This window comes from Anser cygnoides, chromosome 3 (genome assembly GCF_040182565.1).
Source record: "Anser cygnoides isolate HZ-2024a breed goose chromosome 3, Taihu_goose_T2T_genome, whole genome shotgun sequence".
In the NCBI taxonomy this organism is placed as follows: domain Eukaryota; kingdom Metazoa; phylum Chordata; class Aves; order Anseriformes; family Anatidae; genus Anser; species Anser cygnoides.
This window is the reverse complement of record NC_089875.1, coordinates 24459972-24486039: the sequence shown is the minus strand read 5'-3', so window position 1 is coordinate 24486039 and position 26068 is coordinate 24459972. Positions and strand designations below refer to the sequence as shown.

At 40.2% G+C, this 26068-nt stretch overlaps 1 protein-coding gene and 1 long non-coding RNA gene across 2 annotated transcripts in view; one reads left to right on the top strand and one right to left on the bottom strand.

The window, feature by feature from the left end:
• Positions 1-14438, bottom strand: part of CNIH3 (cornichon family AMPA receptor auxiliary protein 3) — a 50531-nt gene extending 36093 nt beyond the window's left edge. Inside the window, exon 1 of the mRNA XM_048057704.2 lies at positions 14019-14438. Within this exon, the coding sequence (XP_047913661.1) occupies positions 14019-14099 (81 nt within the window). The 5' untranslated portion in view covers positions 14100-14438. The remainder of the gene's footprint in view (positions 1-14018) is intronic.
• A 101-nt stretch (positions 14439-14539) lies between these two features.
• On the top strand, positions 14540-18020 carry LOC125182042 (uncharacterized). Its single transcript, XR_007160936.2, has 3 exons — positions 14540-14729; positions 14827-15039; positions 17370-18020. It is a non-coding gene; the product is annotated as an uncharacterized lncRNA (long non-coding RNA).
• The last annotated feature ends 8048 nt before the right edge of the window (positions 18021-26068 follow it).

The window sequence follows — 26068 nt, the reverse complement described above, 5'->3', positions numbered from 1 at the left end:
TACGTCATTTACAGAAACGATGGCAGAAGAAACAGCCTTCAGATTTCTGCACCACATCAAATGATTGGGGAAACAAAGAATACTGTCAGTGGACTAATAACATATGAGAAGTGAAACTATGCATTTCTGGCTGATTATTATACTGTCATTCATCTCTATAGCGCTGCATTGCTTTAAGCAGTGCCTTTCTAGATTAAGATTGCAAAGGGTTTTAAATCACTCAAGGGTAGAAAATTGTTCTATTCGTCAGATTTAGCAGTAATAATCGTATGGCATTTCTTTGCTCTACTTAACTTGAATTTCATATGCTGCTACTATTAAACAGCTCTCCATGCAGAAATCTGAACACATTGCTAATGCAAACAAAGCTCTTGTGGCTCCATCCAGGGCTGCACAAATATAAACTGAGCAACCAGTTTTCATCTTTTTATTGAAATTTCATTAGTAAGGCAGTATTACATTTAGGCCAATACAACTTAAACTATTTAAGGTCTAACTGGATGTTTAAGATAACTTAACAGTCATTAAAATCTTACTGCAACTTCTGAAGTATTTAAGCCAGATCCTAAGTCTTTTCCAATAGAAATTTCTTATGTAAAATTAAAAACATGCAGTCTCTATTCCACAAACACAATTCAAAAGGCTTTCCCATCTACCTATGGAAATATAGAGATATGATTATACTATTGTAGTGGGTTTATGTGGCAAGGTTTTGGTAGCAGGGGGCTTCAGGGGTGGCTTCAGTGAGAAGAATCCAGAAGCTGCCCTATGGTAGATAAGAGCCAGTTTCAGCTGGCTCCAAAGGGACCCACTGCTGCCCAGAGGTGAGCCAATATGGGATGTTGTTTGCACCTCTGTGAGAACATATTTAAGAAAGGGAAAAAAACTGCTGCACAACAGCAGCTGGGAGAGAGAGGAGTGAGAAGCAGCCCTGCAGCCCCCCAGGTCAGTGCAGCAGGAGGGCAGGGGGTGCTCCAGGCAGGCAGCAGCAGTTCCCCTGCGGCCTGTGCAGAGGCCCCTGGTGGAGCAGGCTGTCCCCCTGCAGCCCGTGGGTCCCACACGGAGCAGATCTCCACGCTGCAGCCCGTGGAGGAGCCCCCGGTGGAGCAGGTGGATGTGGCCTGGAGGAGGCTGCGGCCCATGGAGAGCCCCCGCAGGAGCAGTCACACCACTGTATTCGCCTGCACAAACAAAAACTGTGTGGATGGACAAAAACTAAAAACCATATAGATGGACAAAAGTAGTAGTATTGTTTCAGTTATGCCAGGTCAGATCTCCAAGCATGCAGAGAGGTGCAGAGAAACCACTAAGAATAATCATTTGGCAGTCACTCGGAAGTCCACGTATTAGTAAAAGAAAGAAAAACTCCAACCATGTTGTGAAAAAGACGGAAATTTATCTTCAGGAATACAAGCATACTGTGCAGAGTTTTGAGTACTTTGAATGGAAAGTTACTATCTCAGTGCATTACTGGCTATTATAATGGCAACCCTGCAGACAACAATTTGAAAAAGTAAACCTCATTTCTGAATGTTAAGAATACAGTTGTTATTAGTTTTGACAAAACCACCGGGGAAAAAAAAAAAAAAAAGAAAAAAAAAACACCTCAGCAGCTGCAAAATTCTGTTGGGAACATGATGTTCCCAGAAGGATGATTTGATAAGCATCTATTGACAGATTTCTACAACTGCTATGAAATGGGTGTTTTAAAATCACCTCATTCAACTGCAAGGAGAAACAGTTTTACTGTCTAACAACAGGATTCTGGACACAGATTTCACTTTCTCATCACAATCACTGAAATATGTTCCCCTGCTATCCTGAAACTGAGATGTGCCAACCCTCTCACATTCACGAAAGAGGAAGAAGTTCCACCTATTACCCACTTACAGAGTTCAGAGATCACCTGTTCTTGTATCACAACTGTACATCCACTCCCTGACTTTCAGTCTAGACCAGCTGAAATTCAGACAGGAAAAAAAAAAAAAAAGCTTTGTGCAGATAAACTGCAGTTCGTTAAGAGGAGAAAGACAAGCAAGCAAGCTGTACAGGAGAGATGATGCTAATACAGCTGTACAGAGCCTGTTTCTGAATAGGCTAATAGTTTTGCTCCCTGCAGCTAGAACACGTTTCAAAACAGACCTCAAGTGGAGGAGGAATTTTTAAGGTGAAAAGTGCCATGTTTCCCCCACCCCCTCTAAGATTTCATTATTTTGTCACAATTCATTCCTTTTAAAACTTTGGTACTGCTTTTAGTACAGTGAAACAGAAAGCAGAAGAAAAAAAACAGTTCAGAAAGCAGCAGTATTCTGTGAATGAAATGCAACTCTTGATATTTTTTAAGGGACAAAAAATATTGTTAATAATATTAAGCAAAAATGAACAAACAAAAATTTTCAATTAATTTCAAAACTGATGAATACACCACATTGTTCTGAGAAAAAAAAAAAAAAAGAAAAAAAAAAGCTTACATGTATTTGTACCTGGAAATGTATTACTTAAGTTAAATTACATTCTCCATGGTTGAAAAAAATCTGCCTGAATTGACTTAAAATTCATGTCTTCTATCTCTCACAAGAGCACCTGAATCATCAGTCTTTTTTTGAAACTTTTTTTTTTTTTTTGAAACAGTGTTAATTCCACTGCTGGTATCTTGCTACAGTGCATAAATACACATTTCGTTGAAGGGATTATTGAGGCAAGAGACATACTCTCACTTTTCCATACAAGAGTTTTATACAGTGCAAGACCACTGCACCTAGCAGGACACCTGTCTCTGGAGACTTTATGGGTCTGTCAGGAAGCTAATGTCAGGGTCTGAATAGCACATCTGATGTTGGCATTTCCAAATGGTTGTATGCATTGTCTTCTACCAACAAAAAGTTAAAGGAGAATCCTATCATCAGGACAATCTTTCCCCCACCAGCCCAAAGAGCCCAAAATGTGAGCACCTTTGTAGGCTCTGGGAAACACAGGTTGACTCTCTGCGGCAAAGGGAACTGAATACTAATCTTCCACACTCCTTGTGCTTTCAATGCAAGCAGGCCGCTAATATTCTGCTCTGCGTATGTTCTCCTCCTCCTACACGCAATGGAGTATTTCACGTGGACTTTCTAAAACAATCATTTTTTTCCATTTAGGTAACAAGATCAAAACCCCTTAAACACATTAGAATCTAACCATTCTGATTCTTCAGTTCAGCACCAAAAATCCAAAGATCCGTTAGCATCACCAACAACAAATTGACATGTCATGTCAGGAGTGTTGTCACTTGTTAGTTTGGCACTAAGTCGATATGTTAGATTGGCCTATCTTGAAAAACAATCTGTTACAGAGTGGATTCCCAGACCTCTCAAACAACCAAGGTGAGAAGAAAACAGCATAATTTTATATCCAGGCTCTGGAGAAACTGGAGAACTCATCTTTCAACACAAGAGACAGAGGTCTACTTTGCCCTTGCTTCTCTTTATGCTAAACGCCACACCAGCTAAGGAAGTGCAATAAAAAATGAAACAACTAAGATGTATTGCTCATTACCTCTATGTCACTGGTTCAATACTAGAGCTTTGTACATCTTGTACATGTATAGGCTAAATTCTGCACTACCCAGCTTTCTCCACACCAAACCAGGAACAGGCTAGACATGGGTTGGTGAAAGGCTTGATACACAAGGTTGGCCAGAAAGGTAAGCTAAAAGGAAGGTTGGTAGCCTGGTCACATTGGACCGACAGTGTGTTAATTCTGGCTGGAGACAGTATAACTGGCTAACTATAGATACGAGAGGAAGTATTCTTCTGTCCCTGTTTTTCCTCAAAATTACAAATCGCTTGTCATCTACCCCATCTTAAATGTAATGTGCTCCCATGCGATATGTTTTCACTTGCCTTTTTATTCTTATCAAACGTACAGCATGGGGAAAATGGAAGTAAAAAGACACAGAAATGTTAAAGTCACAAAGCTCTGCTTCATAAATTATTCTTGAAAGGAACTGAAGCACATTTTCTATTAGTTAACAGCACAAAGCTGATAATCATAAAGCTAGGAATAAACAGGATATTTCTGCAGAATAATTTTAGGGAAAGGGTAGTAATACACCAGAATAGATACAACTAGAAAAAATATCTGCTCCAAAGAAGGAGGTAAGAGAATGAGATCAAAAGACAAGATTTTTGTTTCAATATGAGTAAGATAAAAGTAATAAATGAGAGACTTGTGAGTCGGCTACTGCTGTCTCTAGCAAGTTTCCAATCTTATCATCCCACCCCAATGTATTGTATTACTTAATTTTCAAAGATTCATATATATAGTTAGAAATCATCATTTTGAGATTTTTGTTTTGTTACATGCACTCTTTTTCAGGTCAATTTTCTCCTCAGTGGTGTCAATTTATTGTACAAAAATTGTTGTTTGAGAGAAGTATCTTCCCCCACTCCTTATGTTGAGTTCTCTTGCATTTCCTCACAGGTTTCACATTGCTGCTGCTACCTCTTTTCCCTCTGTCATGTTCTCCATTCTCACTAGCAGTGGTTTATGTACATTCACCAAAACCCACAAAATGCATAAGCACACCTGGGTTCTGTTGCTAATAAATCTGTTCAAGCATGTCATGTATTACACCATACCCACACAGAAGACTCATTACACAGGCTGCCCAAAAATGTCCACCGTCTGAATTCAACCATACCTTCTGGATTCAGCCAGCCTTCTCTTCTCAAATAATTGTTCCCCAAGCAAGAATTTTGTATTTTCAATCATCCTTCTTTTTGTCTATTACTCATACATATACCCTCTTTTGATCTTTCGTTCATATTTTTCTCCCTTGAGTCCTACTTCCCTTAGTCCCACTTTCCTTCTTCCCACACCATTTTTCTTAACCATTACCTACTCAACCATGGGGTCCTACCAATGCTGTCTCAGAAAGGAGCCTATTATGGGGTAGCAGGCAGAAATGCTGATGATCTGCATTTTCTGCCTGCAAATGGCACAGCAGAAGCCCAGCTAGACCACCAAGAGGCAGGACAAGAGAATAAGAGGTTTTCAAGCAGGTGGCATCAGGCAGGAATGACCAGGTTCAAAATCTCCCCAGATTTTCTTTCCCATAAAGAGGCCAGGCAGAACCTAAAGGAAGTAACTCTGAAGCTCAGACACACACACCAGGCACGTGTCTGTGATTGCAGAAATAAGGCATGGGGAAGGGATGCAGTAGTAATGCAGTTGTTTTTGCAGAAATAAGGTGAGGGGAAGGGATACAGCAGTAATGAAGTTGTGTTTGCAGAAATAAGGCAAGGGGAAGGGATACAGCAGCCAGTAAGAAGGATCAAGCATTTAGAGTAAAATAATCAAACAGCAACACTATTATCTTGCCTCATCTGTTCACATACCTTGCTACGAAACTGACTAGTTTAATTATAAGAGCATGACTAAGGATAAGGACAGATTTCAGCATAGATCCAAACACACCTGCCATTTAAAAAAAATCAACAAATCAATTTTCTAAAGGATCTAATAGTGTTTAGGTAATAGCAGACCAACTCTGAAGCACATGTTTTTGATTAATTTTTGGTCGAATTGATCTTCATGGAGCCTTCATTATGCTTGGTTATAAATACCCATTCTGTGAATGTACAAAACAGTTTATATTTACATGGTGATACAAATAACTTTAGCAAGAGCTCTTAACAGGATAAAATAATAATGCAACAGAAGATTGACTAAACAATCAAACACTTGAAACAGTGACTCATAGCATAAAGATGGCTGGCATTTAAATGCATTCAAAAATCAAATGTCATTACAACAAAAAAATGGCGCTTTATCAACAATGCCTGGCACTTGCACAGCAACTGTTATCAGATAATTACAAAGACTATAACTTACTAATTCTCACCATTTTACTGTAGATCTTCCCAGTTATTGGACTCCAGTTACTCCCATGATGTGCTTAGTTTTCCAGCTCTATTAAAAAAATAAAATAAAATCTAGCTCTGATAGCTAGAATATGACACAGCCTCCAAAAGCTTAGAAATACGAAAGGACGCACAACCAATCCAAAAGTACTTTATGATCTATTGCATACGTGAGGAGCTCCAGGCAATGTTCTATGGAACAACTCCTTGAAGGCATCATTTTTTCATCTCCTCTATGTTCTGCTTCATGTGCTCACTTTATCAAAACGGTAGGTGCAAGTTCAGCAGTCCTTCAGTATCTTAAAGAGAAAACCTGCTTCCATTATAAATGTTTTGTGATTTTCCAGCGCCTTTTAATATAAATTTTTACAACATTCCTAAAATAAATCCTTGCTTTATACAGTAACATTTTTTTTTCAATGGGAAGTGAAGAAAAATATACAGACCCTTGTCCTGCTATGACAAGGTGCATTGATGTTCCTTTGAGTTTTCATGGGCACACAGTGAAACACTAAGCAAGATGGAGATGCTGTGTCCCAGCAGAAAAATTTTGTACCCAGACAGGGGAGATAGGGAAAAGATAGGCAGATTACAAGGTGAAAACTGGCTACACCATCAGGCTGAAACGGTAGTGGTCACTGGTTTAACGTCTGCCATTAGGGCTGCCCAGCTACGATTGGAGCTACTCAGGGATCAATACTGCGTCAAGTCTTGTTTGGCATCTTCATTGATGACTTGGAAGATGAGAGACAGATGGAGCAAATTTGCAGGGGACACCATGCTGGGGAGGATCAGTTGACACACTGGAGGCTACAGCTGCCACTCAGAGTGGCCTTGACAAGCTGGACGAATGGGCCAGTGAAAGCCTCATGATGGTCAACCAAGGCAACTGCAAAGTCCTGTTCGTGGGACACACTATCCACACATAACATAATAGCCTGCCAGCAACCCAGCAGAAAAGGATCTGGCCATTCTGGTGGACAAAAGAGGGTTGCGTGCACAAGGAGAGACTGAGGGAAGTGGTTTTGGCTGTGGGGTAGGAGATCAAATTACTGTGTTCATTTTCCCGGGGTGGGTTTGACAGAAGTCAGCACAAAGGTTTTCTCAGGGGTGTGCACCATGAGACCGAGAGACAAAAGTCAGAAGTTGCACCCACAGAAGTTGCAACTGTGTGTAATAAAATACATGTTCACAGTGAGAGTGGTCAAGTACTGGAACAGGCTCCTGGAAAAGCTGTGGAGTCTCTGTCTGCAGAGGAATTCACAACTCAACCGGGCAAGGACTTGAGCAGCCTGGCCCAACTTTGAAATTAGGCCTGCCTTGAAGAAGAGATGTGACTAGGTGATTTCCTAAGTCTCTCCCAATCTAAATCTTTTTATGAGTTGATATTGTTTCTTTGAACACGAAGGGGACATTTCTGAAGGTGTAATTATTACCCAAGGAACACAGGAACCATCCTGTTAATAAAATTGCACCTTGCTCTCTGAATAGCATCATGGCCAGGAATCAAAAAAAAAAAAAAAAAAAAAAAAAAAAAGGAATTTCCAACTGTAAAACACTGGAACATGTTAATCTTGTAAATAAAATACTATTTGACATTTGTCTGCTTTTACCTCATGAACAGACTCTGTCCTGTGACGTTAGGTGACTATCCCTTTGAAGAATGGCAATAACAACAACAGTATTTACTTGTTTCATATTGGAAAGACTCTTTGTTTCCACAGAAAGCGGATGTGTTCTCAAAACCACCAACCTACAAACCAGTAAGTCCCTCAGTATCCCCTGCTTTTAATTCCTGTGAGACACAGTTTGCTTGCCCGGTGGAGTCACCGCTAGCTGTCAGCAACAACACTGATTATAAATGAACTGCATGTCAGAGACACTGAGGAAGAGGAACGGGTCAAAGAGATATCTAGATTCTCATTCTCTGCTCAGCTTCCTCCTCTTCTTTCTGAAAAACATTCTGATAGAAGGACATTCATGCTGGGAGGGGTGAAGGGGGCAAGGGAAGCAACTCAGCCAGAAGTCTGAGTGTTGAATTTTAAGGGTGATTGAACATAGTATTTGGTGACTGAATATACAAATGTATGTAATAAGAGCTAAAACCTCATGCCTCAGACTCAATCAAGAGAGTGGCACTCACAGTCTGATGAAATACGACAGCTATATTGCCATGCTTATCAACAAGCATAGCAATTGAAAAAAGCACTACAAATATATTATTTGCCAATTTTGAGATAAAATCCCTTTAGTAAGTAGATTTTCCAACTAACCTTATGATTAACAACAAATAAAAACAAACAAACAAAATGGATATGTGACAATCAAATAACATTGAAACAGTCCTCTGCACATTTTTGAAGGAGGGAAGCACAAGACTCCACAGAGTAATTCATTGTATGTAGATAAGGGAGTCACTGTGACTTGTGAAGCATCTGGAGTTACGACCAGTGCCAACCATTTACAATATAAAACCTTTCTCCAAATAAATCTCATCATGACAATTCCAGTATATAGAGAGATCCTTTTTAATCTTTTTACAGCTTTTAAATCTGTGGTAGAGCCAAAGACTTATACCATTTTTTAATTAATACTTAAGTATGACAAGGCGACTAAACTGAAATATATTTACTTTTCAATACATATTTTGTTAAGTAGCCTAAGCTGCCTGGCCTGGTATCTGTCTGTCAGCATTAATGTGACTAACTTCTGAAAGCAACGTGTAAGGGAGCTGTCAAGCTATGTTATAGCCAGACACATCAGACTTATTCCTTAAGCTGTCGTGACTATGAAACCTTCAGGGACAATGTGCTCAGTCGCTTAGATAGAGAAGAAAAATTCTTCAAGAAATATGTATAACGTAACAACAGTGTTTGTGTTCCTGCTCCTCAAACCTTAATTTCATTCTATTTTTAATCACGTAATTATCCGATATTCTCAGAAAACTGAATTAATGACTCATTAAAGTACAGAACTGAACTTCAATGACTGAAAGAATATTCAAGCTCAACCAAGTCTGTAAGGAAATTACTTTCTTTTCAAGGCAGGATCTAAAGTATTGTAAGGAGGTTAAAATGAGCTGACCAGCAGCCTTTGCTGAAGAGAAGTACAGGTTCAAGTGAGCTTACAGCTCTTTTACTGGACTCTGATAGAACAGCCAGCTATCCTCCAAACCACAGTTACAGATAAAATAAGCTACTGATACACAGAGAAAACTGATATACTAGCCACCAGTTTGTGGCCAAAGTGCTTTGCTCAAGTGAATTTGCCATCAGCACAAGCTTTAAATAATTATCTTGTGTGCTTTTTACTTATCTTTAGAAATAAGGTTAAACAATTTATCAAAAATTAAGCTAACAATTTTATGAGGAAGCCTAAGTGAGATAGATACTGAATATTCACCAAATTCCATTTATGTAACTCTTGGAGAGCTTTCAAATTTTTCTACCTACACTACTGCAAATTGAGTACTGATAAAATACAGTCCACATCAGCAGGACCATAAAGTGAAAAATAACAGAAGTGGCAACGTCTTCTACGTACATAGCACCTTCTGTTGGAAAGCAAAGACATTTTATGGATATATGTGAAAAGATGTCATGCAGTACTTGGAGTTCAGTTCTATTATCCACACTTAGTAAATGAGAAACAATGAACAGAAAATTTAAGCCATCTGCTAAACATAACAAACAAAGCCAATAGAGGAAACAGCACACCACATAGTTTCCAATGGTTTCCTTCCTTGATATTCTCAAAAAAAAATGGAACTAATTAAAAACTAAAAGTCCATCTTAGCCTACAATACTTTTTTCAGTCACTGCCTCCCACTGGTTTTAAATATAACTGTGATCTGGTAACTGTTAATTCAGGACAGAGTCATATGAAGGTAGTTTATCAGCATTAACACTGTCCTCAAACTCCAAAAGGATAAATAAACAAAGCAAAAAATATATACTCTGCTATTTTATTCTTCTTATTATTACATTTAAGTAACTATCACAGATTTCAGCACACGTTACTCTTGCCATGACACAATTGTTTCTAGACTCAATTGAATTCACAATTATATTGAAGAACTGCATAAGCCCAGCTGATGTGGTACAACTCCTTAGGCCAGCACCATTCATTTTTTCACTGGCCTAATACTCCTAATACTTTCTGGCAGTCCTTAAGTACTACTGGTTATTAAGCAATTGCACACATTCACAGATACACTAGTATTAGTTCAAAGAGATGGCCCACCATTTGAATTCATTTTTCAAACAGTAATGTCCTTACTACTTTGTTTTGTTGTGGTGTTATGAAATGGAACACTTTGAAAAGCTCTTTTCATAAAGCTTTCCTTAAAATAACAAATCTCAAAACAGATAATTTCATCTTAAAATATGAAGAAAGGGAAGGACTCTCTTACATGTAGTCAGATTACCCCAAAACAATGTATTTGTAGAGAATAATAGTACTGCAGGACTTTGTACAAGTACGTCCTATATTAAGTGACAACACATAAACCAGAATTTGGTCACTTTCAGTCAACTTCAATTCAGACATAACTGACATCAATGGAGCTATACTAGAAAAGAACGTGGTATGTCAAATCTTACTGGGAGTTCAAAAAGACCTGACGTGGCTCGCTTAAATGTTAACAGGATGCTAAATCTTAGTTAAAATAGTTTAGGAATGGAGTAAAACTACTTATGTAATTAAAATGCTGTTTATAAAGAGCAACAAGAATAGCTGAAGATAGCAAAACAAAGTGTCTGTGATGTTTAGTAAGAAGGCCATACGTTCTGTTCTTGAGTTTACAGCACAATCAGGTGCAGATATGTCATTATGCAGCTGACAGACCAAATCCTGCTGTTAGCTGTACCACACGACCCCACCAAAATACGCTCAGCTGTATTAGTCTAACAGAGAGGACACCTTGGTCAATATACATGTAAATGATACCACAGCTAGTAATGCAAATAAAGTGCTATCGAAACTTCATTTCTGAAACAGCTTACAGTCACATGCAGTATCTCTATGCGTGTATATCTTTTTTTTTCCCCTCACAAGATATTTGCTCACTGAAGTTTTCTTAGCATTTTGACGCTAACTTCTTTTGAAGACAATTTCATTTAACTGATACACATTTGGCGAATATTGCTTCAAGTACAATCAACTTTACTAAACTGTGTAGCTATGAGAACTCAAACACAACACATTTAGACCTCAGACGAAAAAGTTTTATTAAATTTTGAAACATCTAATTCATAAAGTTATGCAAAGTTTACTCCAAACAACAGAAACAGCCTATATAATGTTTGAAACAGCCTATATAATTCTGTAATGGGAATGTAAGGCTTTATTAAATTCCACAGGATTGTTAGAAGAAACCAAGCAGAAAGATCACCATTCTCTACTAAATTCTCTAGCACTTTTCCACAACAGTGACACAAAAGTATAGATTTCTACATGATTTTTTAGTATTGTGTCATTACAGATGGAGGTAATGTGATCACTGAACAATCTATACGTTTGAGAAATTCCCACACCACAGAAGCTTTTATTGAACCTATTACATCTATAGTAATAAAAACTATCACTCTTATAAAATCCATCTGACTACTGAGTAGGAAGAAAATGAGATTTTATTTGAGCCACTGTTAATTCATTCCAAATAACTGCCCAAATTTCAGTCAGATTCTGGTCTGAACAACATGAAGTCCAAATGTTGCATTTTATACTTGTCCTTTAAAATAACATACAAAATAAAACAACATACAAAATGTAAATGCAGGTTCAGTCTTAGAACCCTGTAATCTTTCAATGTGATGAGATGCTCAGATTAATCAGCACTTTGTTCTTAGTAACAAAACATTAAAAAGAAAAAAAAAGCATTTTAACAGAAAAATGTAATATTTTAAATCCTCCGCTGCCGTTATGAGAAACTATTTAAAATATGTCAACTGTCCCTTGCAAATATATTACAGAAAAAAATAAAGATGAAAATCTGGTTGCAGGGAAAGAGTAGGAGTTTTGTTTCCTGGGAAGATTTTCACAATGAGATGTTTAAGGTAAAAGAAACTCCTATGACTCAATACATAAGCTACATGTCAGACTACATTTAAGAAGAAATCAGGAACCAAATTATAACAGTTCTTATAGAAAGGACAATAGAAATTGTTTTGTAATAGGTATGCTTGAAAATTTGTTCTAGCAGGGTGTTCTATCTGTTATTCTATGACCTTCACACAAACCACGCACTTCAATAGGATTATCTATTTATAACAGGAGTACCAATGCTTGCTCTATTACAGTAGAATGGTGTTTCCAGCCATTTTCAATTTCAGTCCCTCAATAATTTTACAATGGATGTGAGAAACATGCGCCATACACATAAGCCTATTGACAAAGGGTTTCTTTTCTTCTTTACTTCTTACAGATCTCTGTAAATAATGGATTGCTCTCCATGGGTTTACAGACTGAAAGTTGAAAAATGTTTCACTAAATTTGCAGTGACTACACTGACTTATGTATGGAAAAATAATTTGCACCATTTGCTAGACATACCGTATGTCTTCAGCCAACAACAACTTCAGTCCAGGAAAAAGACAACTGCTGAAACATAGTAACAGACTTCAAATATATAAAAAATATTAAAATTGTGTTAGCAATTACAGAAATAACAGTGCAATTTGTAGAAAGAGATTCAGCAAACACTTAGAAAACACTTTTTAACTCTAACTGGTTTGAAGAATCTGCAGAATTATCCCTTTGGGAGACATTATGGTTTGTGGAAAAGCAAAGAAGGAAACATGAGTAATCATCTAAATTGTACTACCCCTTTTTTTCCAAAGAGTGGGAGTACAGTAGCTGACTCCTAGAGATCCTTTTCAGTCTTTGCAGTACACGACATCACCATCGCATTTTTTGTCATTTCATTAATAAGAAAAATTTTGTAACTGCACCATTAACTGTTCAGAACAATTAGATTTCAAAGAATCCTCTCAGGGGACTGCTTCCTACCTCTAACGTGCTTACATATAGCTAAGCTAGCAGCTTTACTCATGTTATAATAAAAATAAATTCTCTTTCTTCCTTGTTTGTTAGTTAAAGGAGTTTTTGTTGTTGCTTTTTCTTTTTTTTTTTTTCTTTTTCTTTTTTTTTTTTAAATCTTATTCCATCAGGATATGCAAAGCCATTCACAGAATCGTAGAAAGGTTTGGGTTGGAAGGGACCTTAAAGATCATCCAGCTCCAAGCCCCCTGCAACGGGCAGGGATGACGCCCACTAGATCATGTTGCTCAAAGTGCCATCCAACCTGGATCGGTTGAGCTCTGTTTCAGCTTATCCTGCTCCCCCCTGAATGTTTACAGCACAAAGTTCTTTGTGTGATATACAAAGACGTACAAGACATAGTGTAAATAATTCCACACTATGTAACCACATAAGAGAACTTTAAATCGTGCATATGGATAATTTCATCATTGTGGAAACGAACATATATTAAGTTACACACTTCTATCATAGCCACCCCTGCATACAGCAGGGAATGAACACCACCGCTTTCAAGTGAAATTGGTGAAGAAGGAATCGAAACACCAGTTCACGCATCACAAAGGCTGACAAAGTTTCAACTTCAAACACGACTTTTAAGAAAGTTGTCGGCGTGGTACTTATTGAAGGAAAGATCTGCTTCGCCTCTAGATACGTGGAGGCTTCTCCTTGACAGCGCTCTGTTCCTGGGCAACAAAAGCCACGTCCCTCGAAGAGCTCCGGCGTTAGCAGGGTTGATGCTGGGTGCACGGGCACCTTTATGCCAAGGGAAGTCAGCGGCGGCCAAGTTCTCCACACGCACGACGCTACCACGGCGCTCAGGGTGCGAGCACTTCCCAGAAGCACAAACAAGCGTATTCTTCATAAGCTATCACGGAAGCGCTTCCCTTGACGTACGTTTGTAAAAACTTAACTAGACACAGATATACGTGTATATATCCCCACGGCGGTCTCAGGGGCCCTGCCCGCCCTGCCCACGCCGGAGACCCCCGCCCCTGCTCCCGCTCCGCCTGCCCCCCGACGGCCCCCCCCCGGGGCTGGGGCCGCTGCTGAGGGCCCCCGCGGGGTACTCACATGCCAGATGGCGAAGAAGATGAGGGCGGCGCAGAGGACCAGCGACAGCATGTAGCAGAAGGCGGCGAAGGTGAAGGCCATGGCGGGGAGAGCCCCCCGGGGTGCCCTGGCGGGCACGGGAGAGCCGCGACCCCCGAGCCCCCGGGGGGGAGACGGGCGTCCGCGCCTCCGCCGCCGGCAGGGCGGAGTTCGTCGCCCTCGGACAGCACAAGGGAGGGGATGCTCGGCCCCAGGACAAAGAGCCGGCCGGGCCCGCCGTCGCTCCGGGAGGAGGCACGACGCGGGGGTGCGGAGCCCCTCCGCGCCGCCCCGGCCCCGAGGTCTCACCCACGGCCCCTCCGGCCGGGCGCTCCCCGCGCCCCTCGCAGCGGCTCCCTCCGCTCCTCCGAGCCCGTCCCGCCTCCCGCAGCGCCGTGCCCGGCCTCCGCCCACCCTTTCCCCGCCGGCGGCGGCGAGCCCTCCACCTGCTGCTGGCGGCGGAGCGAGCTGCGAGCGGCCGGGCTTGCCGCCGCCCTCCCCTCCCCTCCCTTCCCTTCCCTCCTGCCCTCGCGTGTGAGGCGCGGGGCTGGCTGGCGACGGCGATGGAGGCGGCCGGGGGGGCTTCGCCGCAGGATGTGTGTGTGGGGGGGGGGTCCTGTCACCTGTAAGGCGGTGTCTTCCGTCACGACCGCGTGTTTCTGACGGAAACCGTGTCACGACAGCGTGAGCGCGGTAATGAGCGTGGGCTATGAGCTGAGGTCGACTTGGGCCGGATCTTGAAAAAATAATGACTTGCCCAAACTTGCCTTTTTTTTTTTTTTATTTTTAGTATGAGGTAAATCCGTGACGAGGAGGGCAGGAGGGGTAAGGCGCCCCTCTGAGGAGGACAGCATGGCCACAAGAAGGCTGAGGCGCTGCCGGGGGTCACCCATGGCGCTGGAGCAGCCGTCCTCTCAGGAAGACAGGCAGAAACTGCCCAGGGGTGAATTAACTGCAACTGAGTCCCTCAGCAAAATACTACCCTAAGATTCTTCTCCACAAGGTAAAAGGGTATTTGCGGTTAGAGTAAATAAAAGACAAAGCCGTTTTAAACGACAATTTGGGAGATCGCGCTTTGTGACTTCTGGGTATTCACAATATCCAAACTGCTAAAGTACGTATTTAAAATCAGGAATGAAGGGTAAGCCTCTTCCTTCTTACCTGGTCTTTGACAGCTCCCGCAGTGTCTCCAGACATGCCTTAACCATTTCTGCAGGGAGTTTATTTAAGATTTACAACCAGTTCTTCTGTCTTTTTACCACAGCAGCTGGCAATACAGCAGGTTTGCAGACAAACAAACAAAAAAATCAGTAGAAAATACCACAGAACTACCAGAGGACTAATTAAAAAATATTCTGAAAACCATGGATGAAAGCTATAAGTTTGAAAAGTCTTTACAAAACCTGAAAGAATTTCAGTTCATAGCATTTTTTTCTATCTATGGATGGAAGGGACTAACTTGGTTAAAATTATGGTATAGTATTTTAAACATAATGTGCACTTCTATCATGAGGGAAGAGTGCTGACTTGAACTGAGTGTCAAGGCCTGTAATTAATAAACCAATCAGGAATAAACTGATGGAAATAACCTTTTATAACTGCGCTGCTCTGGAATGTACATGTGATTTGATGATTTAATTAAGAAGGACAGAACACAGCAAATAATGAGCTTTGCTGTCATACAAAGATGCAGTAAGTGTATTGTAATACTTTGACCTTTTTAATTGCTTTGTGTCTGAAATTCTGCAGAGCATACACTTGAGAAAGTAAAGGGTTTATTCATAACCACACATTTTGAAAAGAGCTGAAAATGAGCTATAGAAGCAGCTTTGGATTTTATGTAGTTTTTGTTTTATTTTGTCCTGGTTGCTTTAAAACCTGGATATACATTACCTATGCTAAGATTCATCACAGAGCACCCAGTGCTTCCAAGAAAACAAAAATAAAATGTTTTCTTCTGGAGCACTTACGAGCATGTATGTATACACACACATATATGTTTATAAATAAAAATATACTATAGGTATCATTAAAGACAGACATGGAAGCAACGATTAAGTATCAATTCAGACTATAAGGTAAATATTCTCCTGTTTTCCACTGCCTCTTATCCTCATTTACATTTCAGTTATGTATTTGGAGCTGTCTGATGAACACACAGGTGAAATATGTTTCTCGTTTTGCAAAGCGACAGTTCCACAGCCAAATGCTTCCAATATTGCACAGTCTTTCCTTTCCTGATATTGATTTCAAAACATGTATTTCCCATTGGCCCTACTTCTAGTCATTAATCATTGTTAATGACTGACTAATTACAGAAATTCCTGATAAAAAGTTAAAGAAAAAGCTATCAAGATGATTTTACTATGTTTTTGTCCTATCACCTTCTTACGTTATACCATAAAGATATCTTACGTATCCTTAGATATTTAACTGATGGAAAACAGTGGAAAGATTTTGGCTTCACTTAGTACATCTCTGAGATTTGTCTAGGCTACACAGTAATCACTAAAAATGTCTTCCTTATCTCCATCTCATTAGAAACTCATTGCAACTTTGTGTGTGATGAGGACATCACAGCAGGGAGCCATTCCTATGTCATTTCTGAACTAGATTACTGCACATCATGGTAACTGAGGCAAAAGGTGAAAATAATTTAGATGTGCCTGCCCCGTATTTCACTGGCTTAAGCCCTGTGAACACAGCAGGAACATAAGACTGTCTATTAGCTCTACGTTCACTTTTAAGGTCTTGGTCCTTCAAATAAACTAATGGTTCTGATCCTAACTGCATGAGAAGTTACAGTCCAGGATCCAGCTGTGCTCCTTCGAAGTAATGCACATCACAGAGACCAGAAGGGATGGTTTGAGAGCTGAGGGTGCTGCATTATCAACTGAAGGGATCTGGAACAAGCACAGCGGATGTACAGAATATGATCAAAAAATATTTTCAAAACTGTTATTTTTACACTTCCCAAAATAAACAAAATGACATCCACACATCAAGACACACTATGTACACTTCTAAGGGACTGTGGCCAATGGACACGCCCAGGCTGGAGCAGGGGCAAGGAGAGGAGTTCATTGCAATGTTAAACCCTATGGCTTGGTCCAAATGGGTTGGAGATTGTAACAGATACGACTTTAAAATTTTGTGATTCATTATTTAAACTGCATGTTATAGGAAGTCCTAGAGCAGGAACCCCTTGCTGCTTGCCAGGCCAGGGGAGGGGGAGGAATTAGGATGTTAAACGATACAGCCTGGTCCAAGGGTGGAGATTGTGACGGATGTACCTTTAAATTGTTGTAAACCATGATCTTATTTACATGTTAGAAGACATCCTGTAGCAGGAACCATTCAAACCAACAGAGCACGAGCATCACAAGAAGCAGCGCAAGTGCAGCAGTGACACGACCTGAGCTGACTGTGATGTCCATCTACTGCACACAACACACTGCCTCTGCTGTGCTGAGTGACCACCACAACAGAGAATAAAAGAATCTAAGTCATGGACTAAAAGAACTCAGTGGACATTTTGTGGACTTTTTATGGACATCTCACTGGGGTGGTCCATAGACTACTGGAATTATATTTGTGTATTCATTGAAAGGTGGTGATTAATTAGAATGTGTTGGAAAGTGTGGAACCTGAGCATGACAAAAGAGGCATGGAATAAGTGGCGGATATAGTCATGGTTTTGGCTAGGATAGAGTTCATTTTCATCTTAGAGGCTTGTATGATGCTATGCTTTCAATTTTAATGAAAACAGTGGTGATAACACACCCGTGTTTTCAGTTGTCATGGAGCAGTGCTTGCACAGAGTCAAGAACTTTTCAGCTTCTCTTGCTGTCCTGCCAGTAAGCAGGCTAGGAGTGCACAAGGAGCCAGGAGGGGACACAGCCAGGACAGCTGACCCAAACTGACCCATGACCTATACCATACCACATGACAGCATGCTCAGCAACAAAAGCTGGGGAAAAGAAGGAGGAAGGGGGAGATGTATGGAGTGATGGCACTTGTCTTCCCAATAAATTGTTATGCATGATGAGCCTGCTTTCCTGGCAGTGGCTGAACATCTTCCTGCCAATAGGAAGCACCAAATTAATTCTTGTTTTGCAAGGAATCTCCAGCTTTATCACTTCTGACTAACTGAATTCCTTCAGAGCTGAAAACGGAATAATAAATTTTGTGAATAAATAAGCTATGAGAAACTCTTCACCCGTCACTGAAGATCTGGCAGAGCCTTGCTGGTTGCTCCTACCTACTGCAGATGCTATTAAATTCCACTTCATGTCTCCATCATTCTAAAGAAAGAAGCCAGAACTAAGTCAAACATGTGATGTCCTTCTTCTGAGCTCTTCTCAGAAGGAAATGAAATTCTGTCACATTAAATGAAATTTTCCTCTTCTTTCTCTCTTTATTCAGAGACTGCTATTGCTAATGCATGCTCATCCCTATTATCCAGAAAACAGCAGTCTGATGCAGTAAAACAAAGAGCTGGTGTCTTTGCTGTAGTTTTGAGAATTTTCAGTATTTCACCAAACTGACATATGTGTTCTATCTGAATTCATGGTCTTAGTCATTTTTAACTTGCACGCATAAATGAGTAGCTTCAATATGGTGTTCATGAATAACAGTGTTGACTAATGAATACATAAACATTAGTTTATGTCTATATTTATTTATGTTTAATTTTTTTTTAAAGTGTGTTGCCACAGGTTTATGAGGGGTGGGTACATCCACAATGTGAAAGGAAGGAGAGGCTATACAGACATTACCAGCACATACTGCAATGCCAGTACAAACGGACTGGTTGCCGTCTCCTCAGGACCTTGTAGCTTTGCCTTGTTGTCCTCTCCATCTGATAAATTAATATCAGTTTTTACTTATCTCATTTTAAAGAAGAAAAAAAATCAATAGCTCAAGTCCCAAGAGTTGTACTATTAGCATAACAATACCAGAAGTGATTATCAAATGCTGAATTTAGTTAAAGATTGTCCAAACTGATCCCCTAAGCTCCTGCAACTTTGAAACATATTCATCATGTTTTGCCAGCAAGAAAACTAAAAGCCCATAAATAGGGATTTTTTTATTTTAAATTTTTAAATTCAAAAATTTTTATTTTAGGAGTTAAACTAATGATGTAGCACTGTATCACTTTGAATTTCAGTTCTGTCAAAGTCCCTCATAAAAATTATTTTAGTACTTGACATGAGCCAAAGAATTGATTCGTAAATTGGGAAAATACCAGAAGAAAAGGTTGGAGGTGGCAATGGAGGAGTGGGAACATGTTTAATAAGAAGTCTCATGAGAATGGCAGTGCTGAAATATCATTCCTATTCTAAATATAAATCTTCAATACACTAACCGTCCTGTTTTTAACAACATATGAAATATTCCTAGTCTGAAGCAGAAGCAGCAAGACTAAATGATTCTTTGTGATTTATCCATCTCTTACAAGGAAGAGAAAGAAAAGGTTGGAAATCCTGGCTGGAGGTTCTCGTACCATTTATACCATAAATATATCCTCTTCATTTGGATTCTCTACTTTTTCTTTCTGTTATACTGACAAGTCTAAATAAATTTGCCTAGACCATAAGGTCAGATAATGAATGTTTGGGTCTAGCTTTATATTTGCTAGATCTTTAGCAAATATTCAGAATGCTATCAGGAATACTCATTTTTATGGTAGAAATAGCTACAAGAAACAGTGATTGTGGTACAGGCAATAAAGACAATTCTTCCCTCTTTTGATTTATTTTTGGAAATTATAAAATCTATGTTATTCTGAGATGCCTTTTGCCAAGTTCTATATATTCTGTACCTATTTCATGACTGATGAAATTAATCAAAAAGGACAAGGTACACTTAATTTTGTTAAACCAATTGTCACTTTTATTTCAGAGACAAAAGTAGCTGAGCAGTAACAGGTGTCAGTGCTAGTCATCCATTCTTTCCAAATGGAGCTATCTTGTGTTATTTCTTGAAGACTTTACTTGTCACTCAGTACTCTGAAGCAGTTGTTCACCGGAAGATCAATGAAGCACAAGCCTAAGAGAAATGGAAGAGATAAATGTGATCTTAACTAATCATTACCTGGGAAGAGAACAATGACTCATGTCAACTACATAAAGTTAAACAGCCTTTAAGAAACTATAATGACTCACAAGTATTGCATACACACACACAAAATAATTCTTAGTTCAAGGTACTTAATTCTTCTATAGAGAAACTAAGTCATCTTCTACATGAACCTTTAGCAGCTTCACATTAATGTAACTGCCCTGGCATCAGCCAGATAAGTGATTCAGAGTAGTAGATGCTATCACTATGTTTCTTGCTGACCAGGTTACATAAATTATTGACCTAATGTGTGTGGGGTTTTGTTTTCTTTGTTTTGTTTTTTTACCTAACAGATGTAAGAGTTTCCTTTAATTGCAGTTCAAGCAACATTCAAGATCAAATTGACTTCAAGCAAGTTTTCCTTATGGACTTTCACATAGTTATCTAAAAATTTTTTTTCCAGTAAATATCTAGGTGGGAGGTTATTTGGTTTTCTGAAGCATTCATTTTAGTGACAGTAGTTCTGTATCTATTGAAACAATTATCATAAGCAATATTATTAAGTTAACCAAAACTAATGAAGTCAACAGACTTGGGCTTGAAGCAGAAGCAAAGATGACAAAACCTTTGACATATTCTTCTACAGTATTCTCCTGGAGAAGATGGCAGCCCATGGCTTGGAAAGGTACACTCTTTTCTGGGTTAAAAACTGGCTGGATAGCCGGGCCCAGAGAGTGGTGGTGAACAGAGTGAAATTCAGCTGGTGACCAGTCACCAGTGGTGTTCCCCAGGGGTTGGTATTGGGGCCCATCCTCTTTAATATTAAATATTGATGATTTGGATGAGGGAATTGACTGCACCCCCAAAAAGTTTGCAGACGACACCAAGTTGGGGGGAAGTGTCGATCTGCCGGAGGGTAGGAAGGCCCTGCAGAGGGACCTGGACAGGTTGGGTCGATGGGCAGAGGCCAATGGGATGAGGTTCAACATGGCCAAGTGCCGGGTCCTGCACTTTGGCCACACCAACCCCACACAGCACTACAGGCTTGGGGCAGAGTGGCTGGAAAGCTGTGCAGAGGAAAAGGATCTGGGGGTGCTGACTGATGCTCGCCTCAACATGAGCCGGCAGTGTGCCCAGGTGGCCCAGAAGGCCAACGGCATCCTGGCTTGTGTCAGGGACAGTGCAGCCAGCAGGAGCAGGGAGGTGATCGTCCCCCTGTACTCGGCTCTGGTGAGGCCGCACCTCGAGTGCTGTGCTCAGCTTTGGGCCCCTCACTACAAGAAGGACATCGAGGCCCTGGAGCGTGTCCAGAGAAGGGCTACGAAGCTGGTGAGGGGTCTGGAGCACAAGTCCTGTGAGGAGCAGCTGAGGGAACTGGGGTTGTTTGGTAGGGAGAAGAGGAGGCTCAGGGGAGACCTCATTGCTCTCTGCAACTGCCTGAAAGGAAGGTGTGGGGAGCTGGGGGTCGGCCTCTTCTCACAGGTAACTAGTGACAGGACTAGAGGGAATGGCCTCGAGTTGCACCAGGGGAGGTTCAGGTTGGAAATGAGGAGACATTTCTTCTAAGAAAGAGCAGTCAGGCACTGGAACGGGTTGCCCAGGGAGGTGGTGGAGTCACCGTCCCTGAGGGTGTTTAAGAGAAGGTTGGATGTGGTGCTTAGGGACATGATTTAGTGGGTGACATTGGTGGTAGGGGGATGGTTGGACCAGATGATCTTGGAGGTCTTTTCTAACCTTAATGATTCAGTGATTTTATCAGTACTGGAATTTATAACTCCTGTTAATGACCTATAAGTTACTATTGTCACTAATGTGCATATGGATGCTGCCTTCTGAAAGGTGCTTTGAGCAGATTCAAAGTACCTTTGAGCTGAAAATCAGAGTGCATTTTTGCTGATTTGAGCTGCTGAAGAGTCTTCCACTGCAATCATCTGCATACAACTAGACAGAATACAGATACTCAGTGGAAATCACACTGCAGCAAAAGGTAATATACTGGACAGTCTCCTGGTTGTTTTTCATATAGTTGCTCTGGCCCAGATGGAGAACGCAATTTGTGATAATTAGTGTGCAAATTTCTAAATGTTGCAGCTTAGCTGCCCTAATTCCCACCAAGGCCACTTTCTCTTAGGAAGAGAAAGTATGGTAGACTATTTTGCACTTAGCACTGAAGTGTCTCCAGCAAGAATAGCAAACTGCAAATTCACACTTGAAATCTTATTAACTTCCTTTTGCTAAAATTCAGATATTCAGGGGAGGTGGTTTGGAGCTAACTAGCAGAGTAATAGATTCCCAGATAAAAAGTCTATCATAAAAGTGACAAAATTCAATACAACGAATTGAGATGATCTATGTCCACAAAGACATAGATCATAGAACTCAGCATTACTGAGTTTATTTTTCCCTTGAAGAGGAGAAACTTCTTCTAGTGCATCCCAAAGAAGCAGGTAGAATTACTGAAAATGAGCTTAAGTAGCTGAGTAAAGAGTTTGATATGCAAAGCAACTAACTTCTAATCCAAGCAACTAGGAGAGCTAAATGGGTTGGCAAGGTGTGCACACACTGCATTGAGTCTGGAGTCTTCCTCTGATGTTTTTTTCACTTGACTGTCTGACATAAGAAAACTCAGTTCTTATCAGAAAAGTGTCTGACTTGCAAAATTAAGTGTACCAAGCCCAAATATTCCCCACAATCTCGGTGTAAGTGACGAGGAACAAAGGCTTAATTACAGTTCTGCTCCAGCAAATGGTACGTCCACATTAATATCCAGAAACTGCACTGGGGATATTCTACTGTCTACCCATTCCAACATTATCCTACATGGATTATTTTATCCTGAAGGGATGCCGGGTCTGAATTAAACCCAAGTGCATTACTTTGTTTCCAACTCTTTGTTTGCATTTACAAATATTGCTTGTTAACAAGGGTGAGACTTTGTTTCAAGTTAATAAAAACATGCATATAAAACATTGATCATTTGTCCAGAGGGTAGTTCTGTCTTTTCTGAAGGCATAATTTAACAGTGCTCTGTAAAATGCACAGAAGACTGAGAGCTGCTTTAAGTTAAGTATATTTACTTAAATGTTTAGCAACATTTTTTCACTTTCATTTCTTAGAAACCAGATGTAGAGAGTTAAAAATGAATAAAAGAGACTTGTTGACTTATAAGACGCAAAACTGAAAATGTTGCCTCTGTTAGCTATGAAATTACATGAACAATGGATGCCATCTTCTATTTTCCACTACGGGAAGAGTCTTCTTTAAGATGACAACTTTCCGTTTAGAAACTCAAGTCACAGAAGCCTTATTTTTGATTTATATTGCAAGGTAAATGAATATTCAGTTTGTTCAAATTTCTAGGCAAAATATGAAACCAAACCAGAGGGAATCTCCAGACAAGTTAAGAACAACTGCCTAACTGCATTTCAGTCCAAAGTTGCACCAGCCATTGTTGCATCAACACATTTAATGCACAGTCTCTTTTGTTAACTTATTTAGTGTCTTCTGCTTCTGCACAACAGGTACGAATTCCAGACCCTACAATTTTCTGATCCCAAATCTAAGGCATCTGAATTTGCTGCCATAGCCTCTTATGAAAGCAGGTCATTGCATAACTTCGTATCTCCAATATCTGTCAAATTCATAGGGGTAACAGCAGATATTCACCCATCTCTCTATATTTCTTAAGTGAGTTTCTGCTTCAATATGCAAGTTTTGTGGTATCTGTATGTATTGTGAAAATGTGCTTTACCTAGGTAACTGATATTTTACTAACTTTGACAGAAATAAAAGTGTTTACTAAATACTACAAAACACTATGAGACAGTGAGATATCCAGAAAATGTCCCTGCAAGCAAGCCAGTTTACCTAAGTTTACCTACTCAAACACATTTCCAGTATGATGTATATTTAAAAAGTTGCTATGATCTCAGAGCAACTACGTATCTGAGAAATTCTGAAAGACAGCTGAGGTTCCAAAAGTCTGGTAAACACCATCTTCAGAAATGGACAAAAGGAAAAGTCAAGGAATTATAAACATCTTAGTATATTTATTTATTCCATAAGTGATCTGTTAATTTGAATTAAGCAAGTACCTAGAAGTGAGAAAAAATATAAAAGTTAGTAAGGATGAATGACAAATTAAAGGTAAATTTGTATTAAATGAAACAAACTTCTTCCTGTAACAAAGTAACTTGGGTAATAGAATATAATAGAATATAATGTTATAGAATATAATAGAATATAATAGAATATAATAGAATATAATGTTCTTCGTTCACTACAGATAGAATAACATGTAATTGTCTCAAATTACAAAAAGGAATGTAAATTAGAAATTAGGAAGAGTTTTCTGTTGGTAAAAACAATGAATTAATGGGATAGATTTCACCACAGAGGCCGATTCCATGAATTGGAATATTCCAAGAGCAGTTTACACAGAGTTTTTCAAGAAATATATGGAAATACTTCATCTTGTTTTTTGTTAGGTGATTAACTCAGTAGCATTTTGGTGTACCTTCCAACTGTATTACATATGATATAAAAATATTTTAAGCCAGAGAGAGAATGTTCTAATTTGTTTTAATTAAGTTAAGTAAGTAAGGGAAAAACCTACTGGCTCATTTCACAAAGACTTCACTGGAGCAGTCTCCAACAAAAGAAGCGTCAATGCCATTAACCAACGACATGCAGCAACCACATTACAGCAGGGATCGTGCTCAGGTTGAACAGCAGGCTATGAGACTTCTACGAAGCAGTTTTTGAAAAGCTATTAACCCCTTCATGGGTGGTTATAAGTATTTTTCTGTTCCCTGTGAATATAGATTCCTAATAGTCATATAGGAAAACTTTTTTGTTGTTTTTGTTTTTCTCAAATCAAATAACACTTAAAATAGATGAGCATATGGACATGATATTATAATAGATTCAGATTATTGTGTAGGCTTTAAACCAGAACGTGCCTAGAAAAATCAACCCTTTGTTTGCATCTGCAAAATAAAAGCAGGTATAGGAGGAGAACACATCATCTCACTTCCGTTTCAGAGCTGCTTAACAACCAAGTTGCACAACTAAGAAAAGGCAACAGGTGGTAGTAGTAGGTAAGTCTCTTCGAGAGGTGTGGAGGCACCCACTTCCTGACCTGACACACTCTCTAGAGAAGTGTGCTGCTTAGCAGGGGCTCTTATCAGGGATGTCACCAAGAGACTACCAAGCCTTGTCCAGCCCACTGACTTTTATCTGTTGCTGTTGTTTCATGTGGGAATCAACGATAAGACAGGAGCAGCCTAAGGAGTATCAAGAAAGATTACAGACCTTTGGGAGCAGTGGTAAGGGACTCAGGAGTGCAGGTAGTTTTTTCATCAGTCCTCTCAGTTAAAGGGATGGGGTTTGAAAGGGCCATTCAAATCTGGGAAATCAACAAATGGCTACAGGACTAGTGCCACAGCCAAGGCTTTGATTACTTAGACCATGGGACTCACACTGAGAAACCCAGTCTGCTGGGGGCTGACGGGGCCTGCCTGTCAGAGAAGGGGAAGAGCATCTTCAGTCACAGGCTTGCCAAGCTGGTGAACACAGCTTTACAGTAAAGATTCCAGGGGAAATTCAATCCATCCCACTCCTCCCAGTTTGAAGCCAGTATCAGCAATAGATGCCCAGGCCTGGAGGAGGGTCACAGGTCAGCAGGAGAGCACCTGAAGACCAGCACAAAGGAGTTCCAGCCACTGCAGCCAGTAAGGCAGCTTCACTGGGGGCCCAACTAAAATGCCTCTATGCTAACACACGTGGCATGGGCAACAAACAAGAGGAGTTATAGGTGTATGCACGCCTGCAGGGCTATGACCGCATTGGCATCACAGACGTGGTGGGATGGCTCCCATGACTGGAGTGTTGGAAAGAAGGATACAGGCTCTTCAGGAAGGACAGGCAGGGAAAAAGAGGAGGAGGTGCCGTCCTCTATGTCAGTGAGC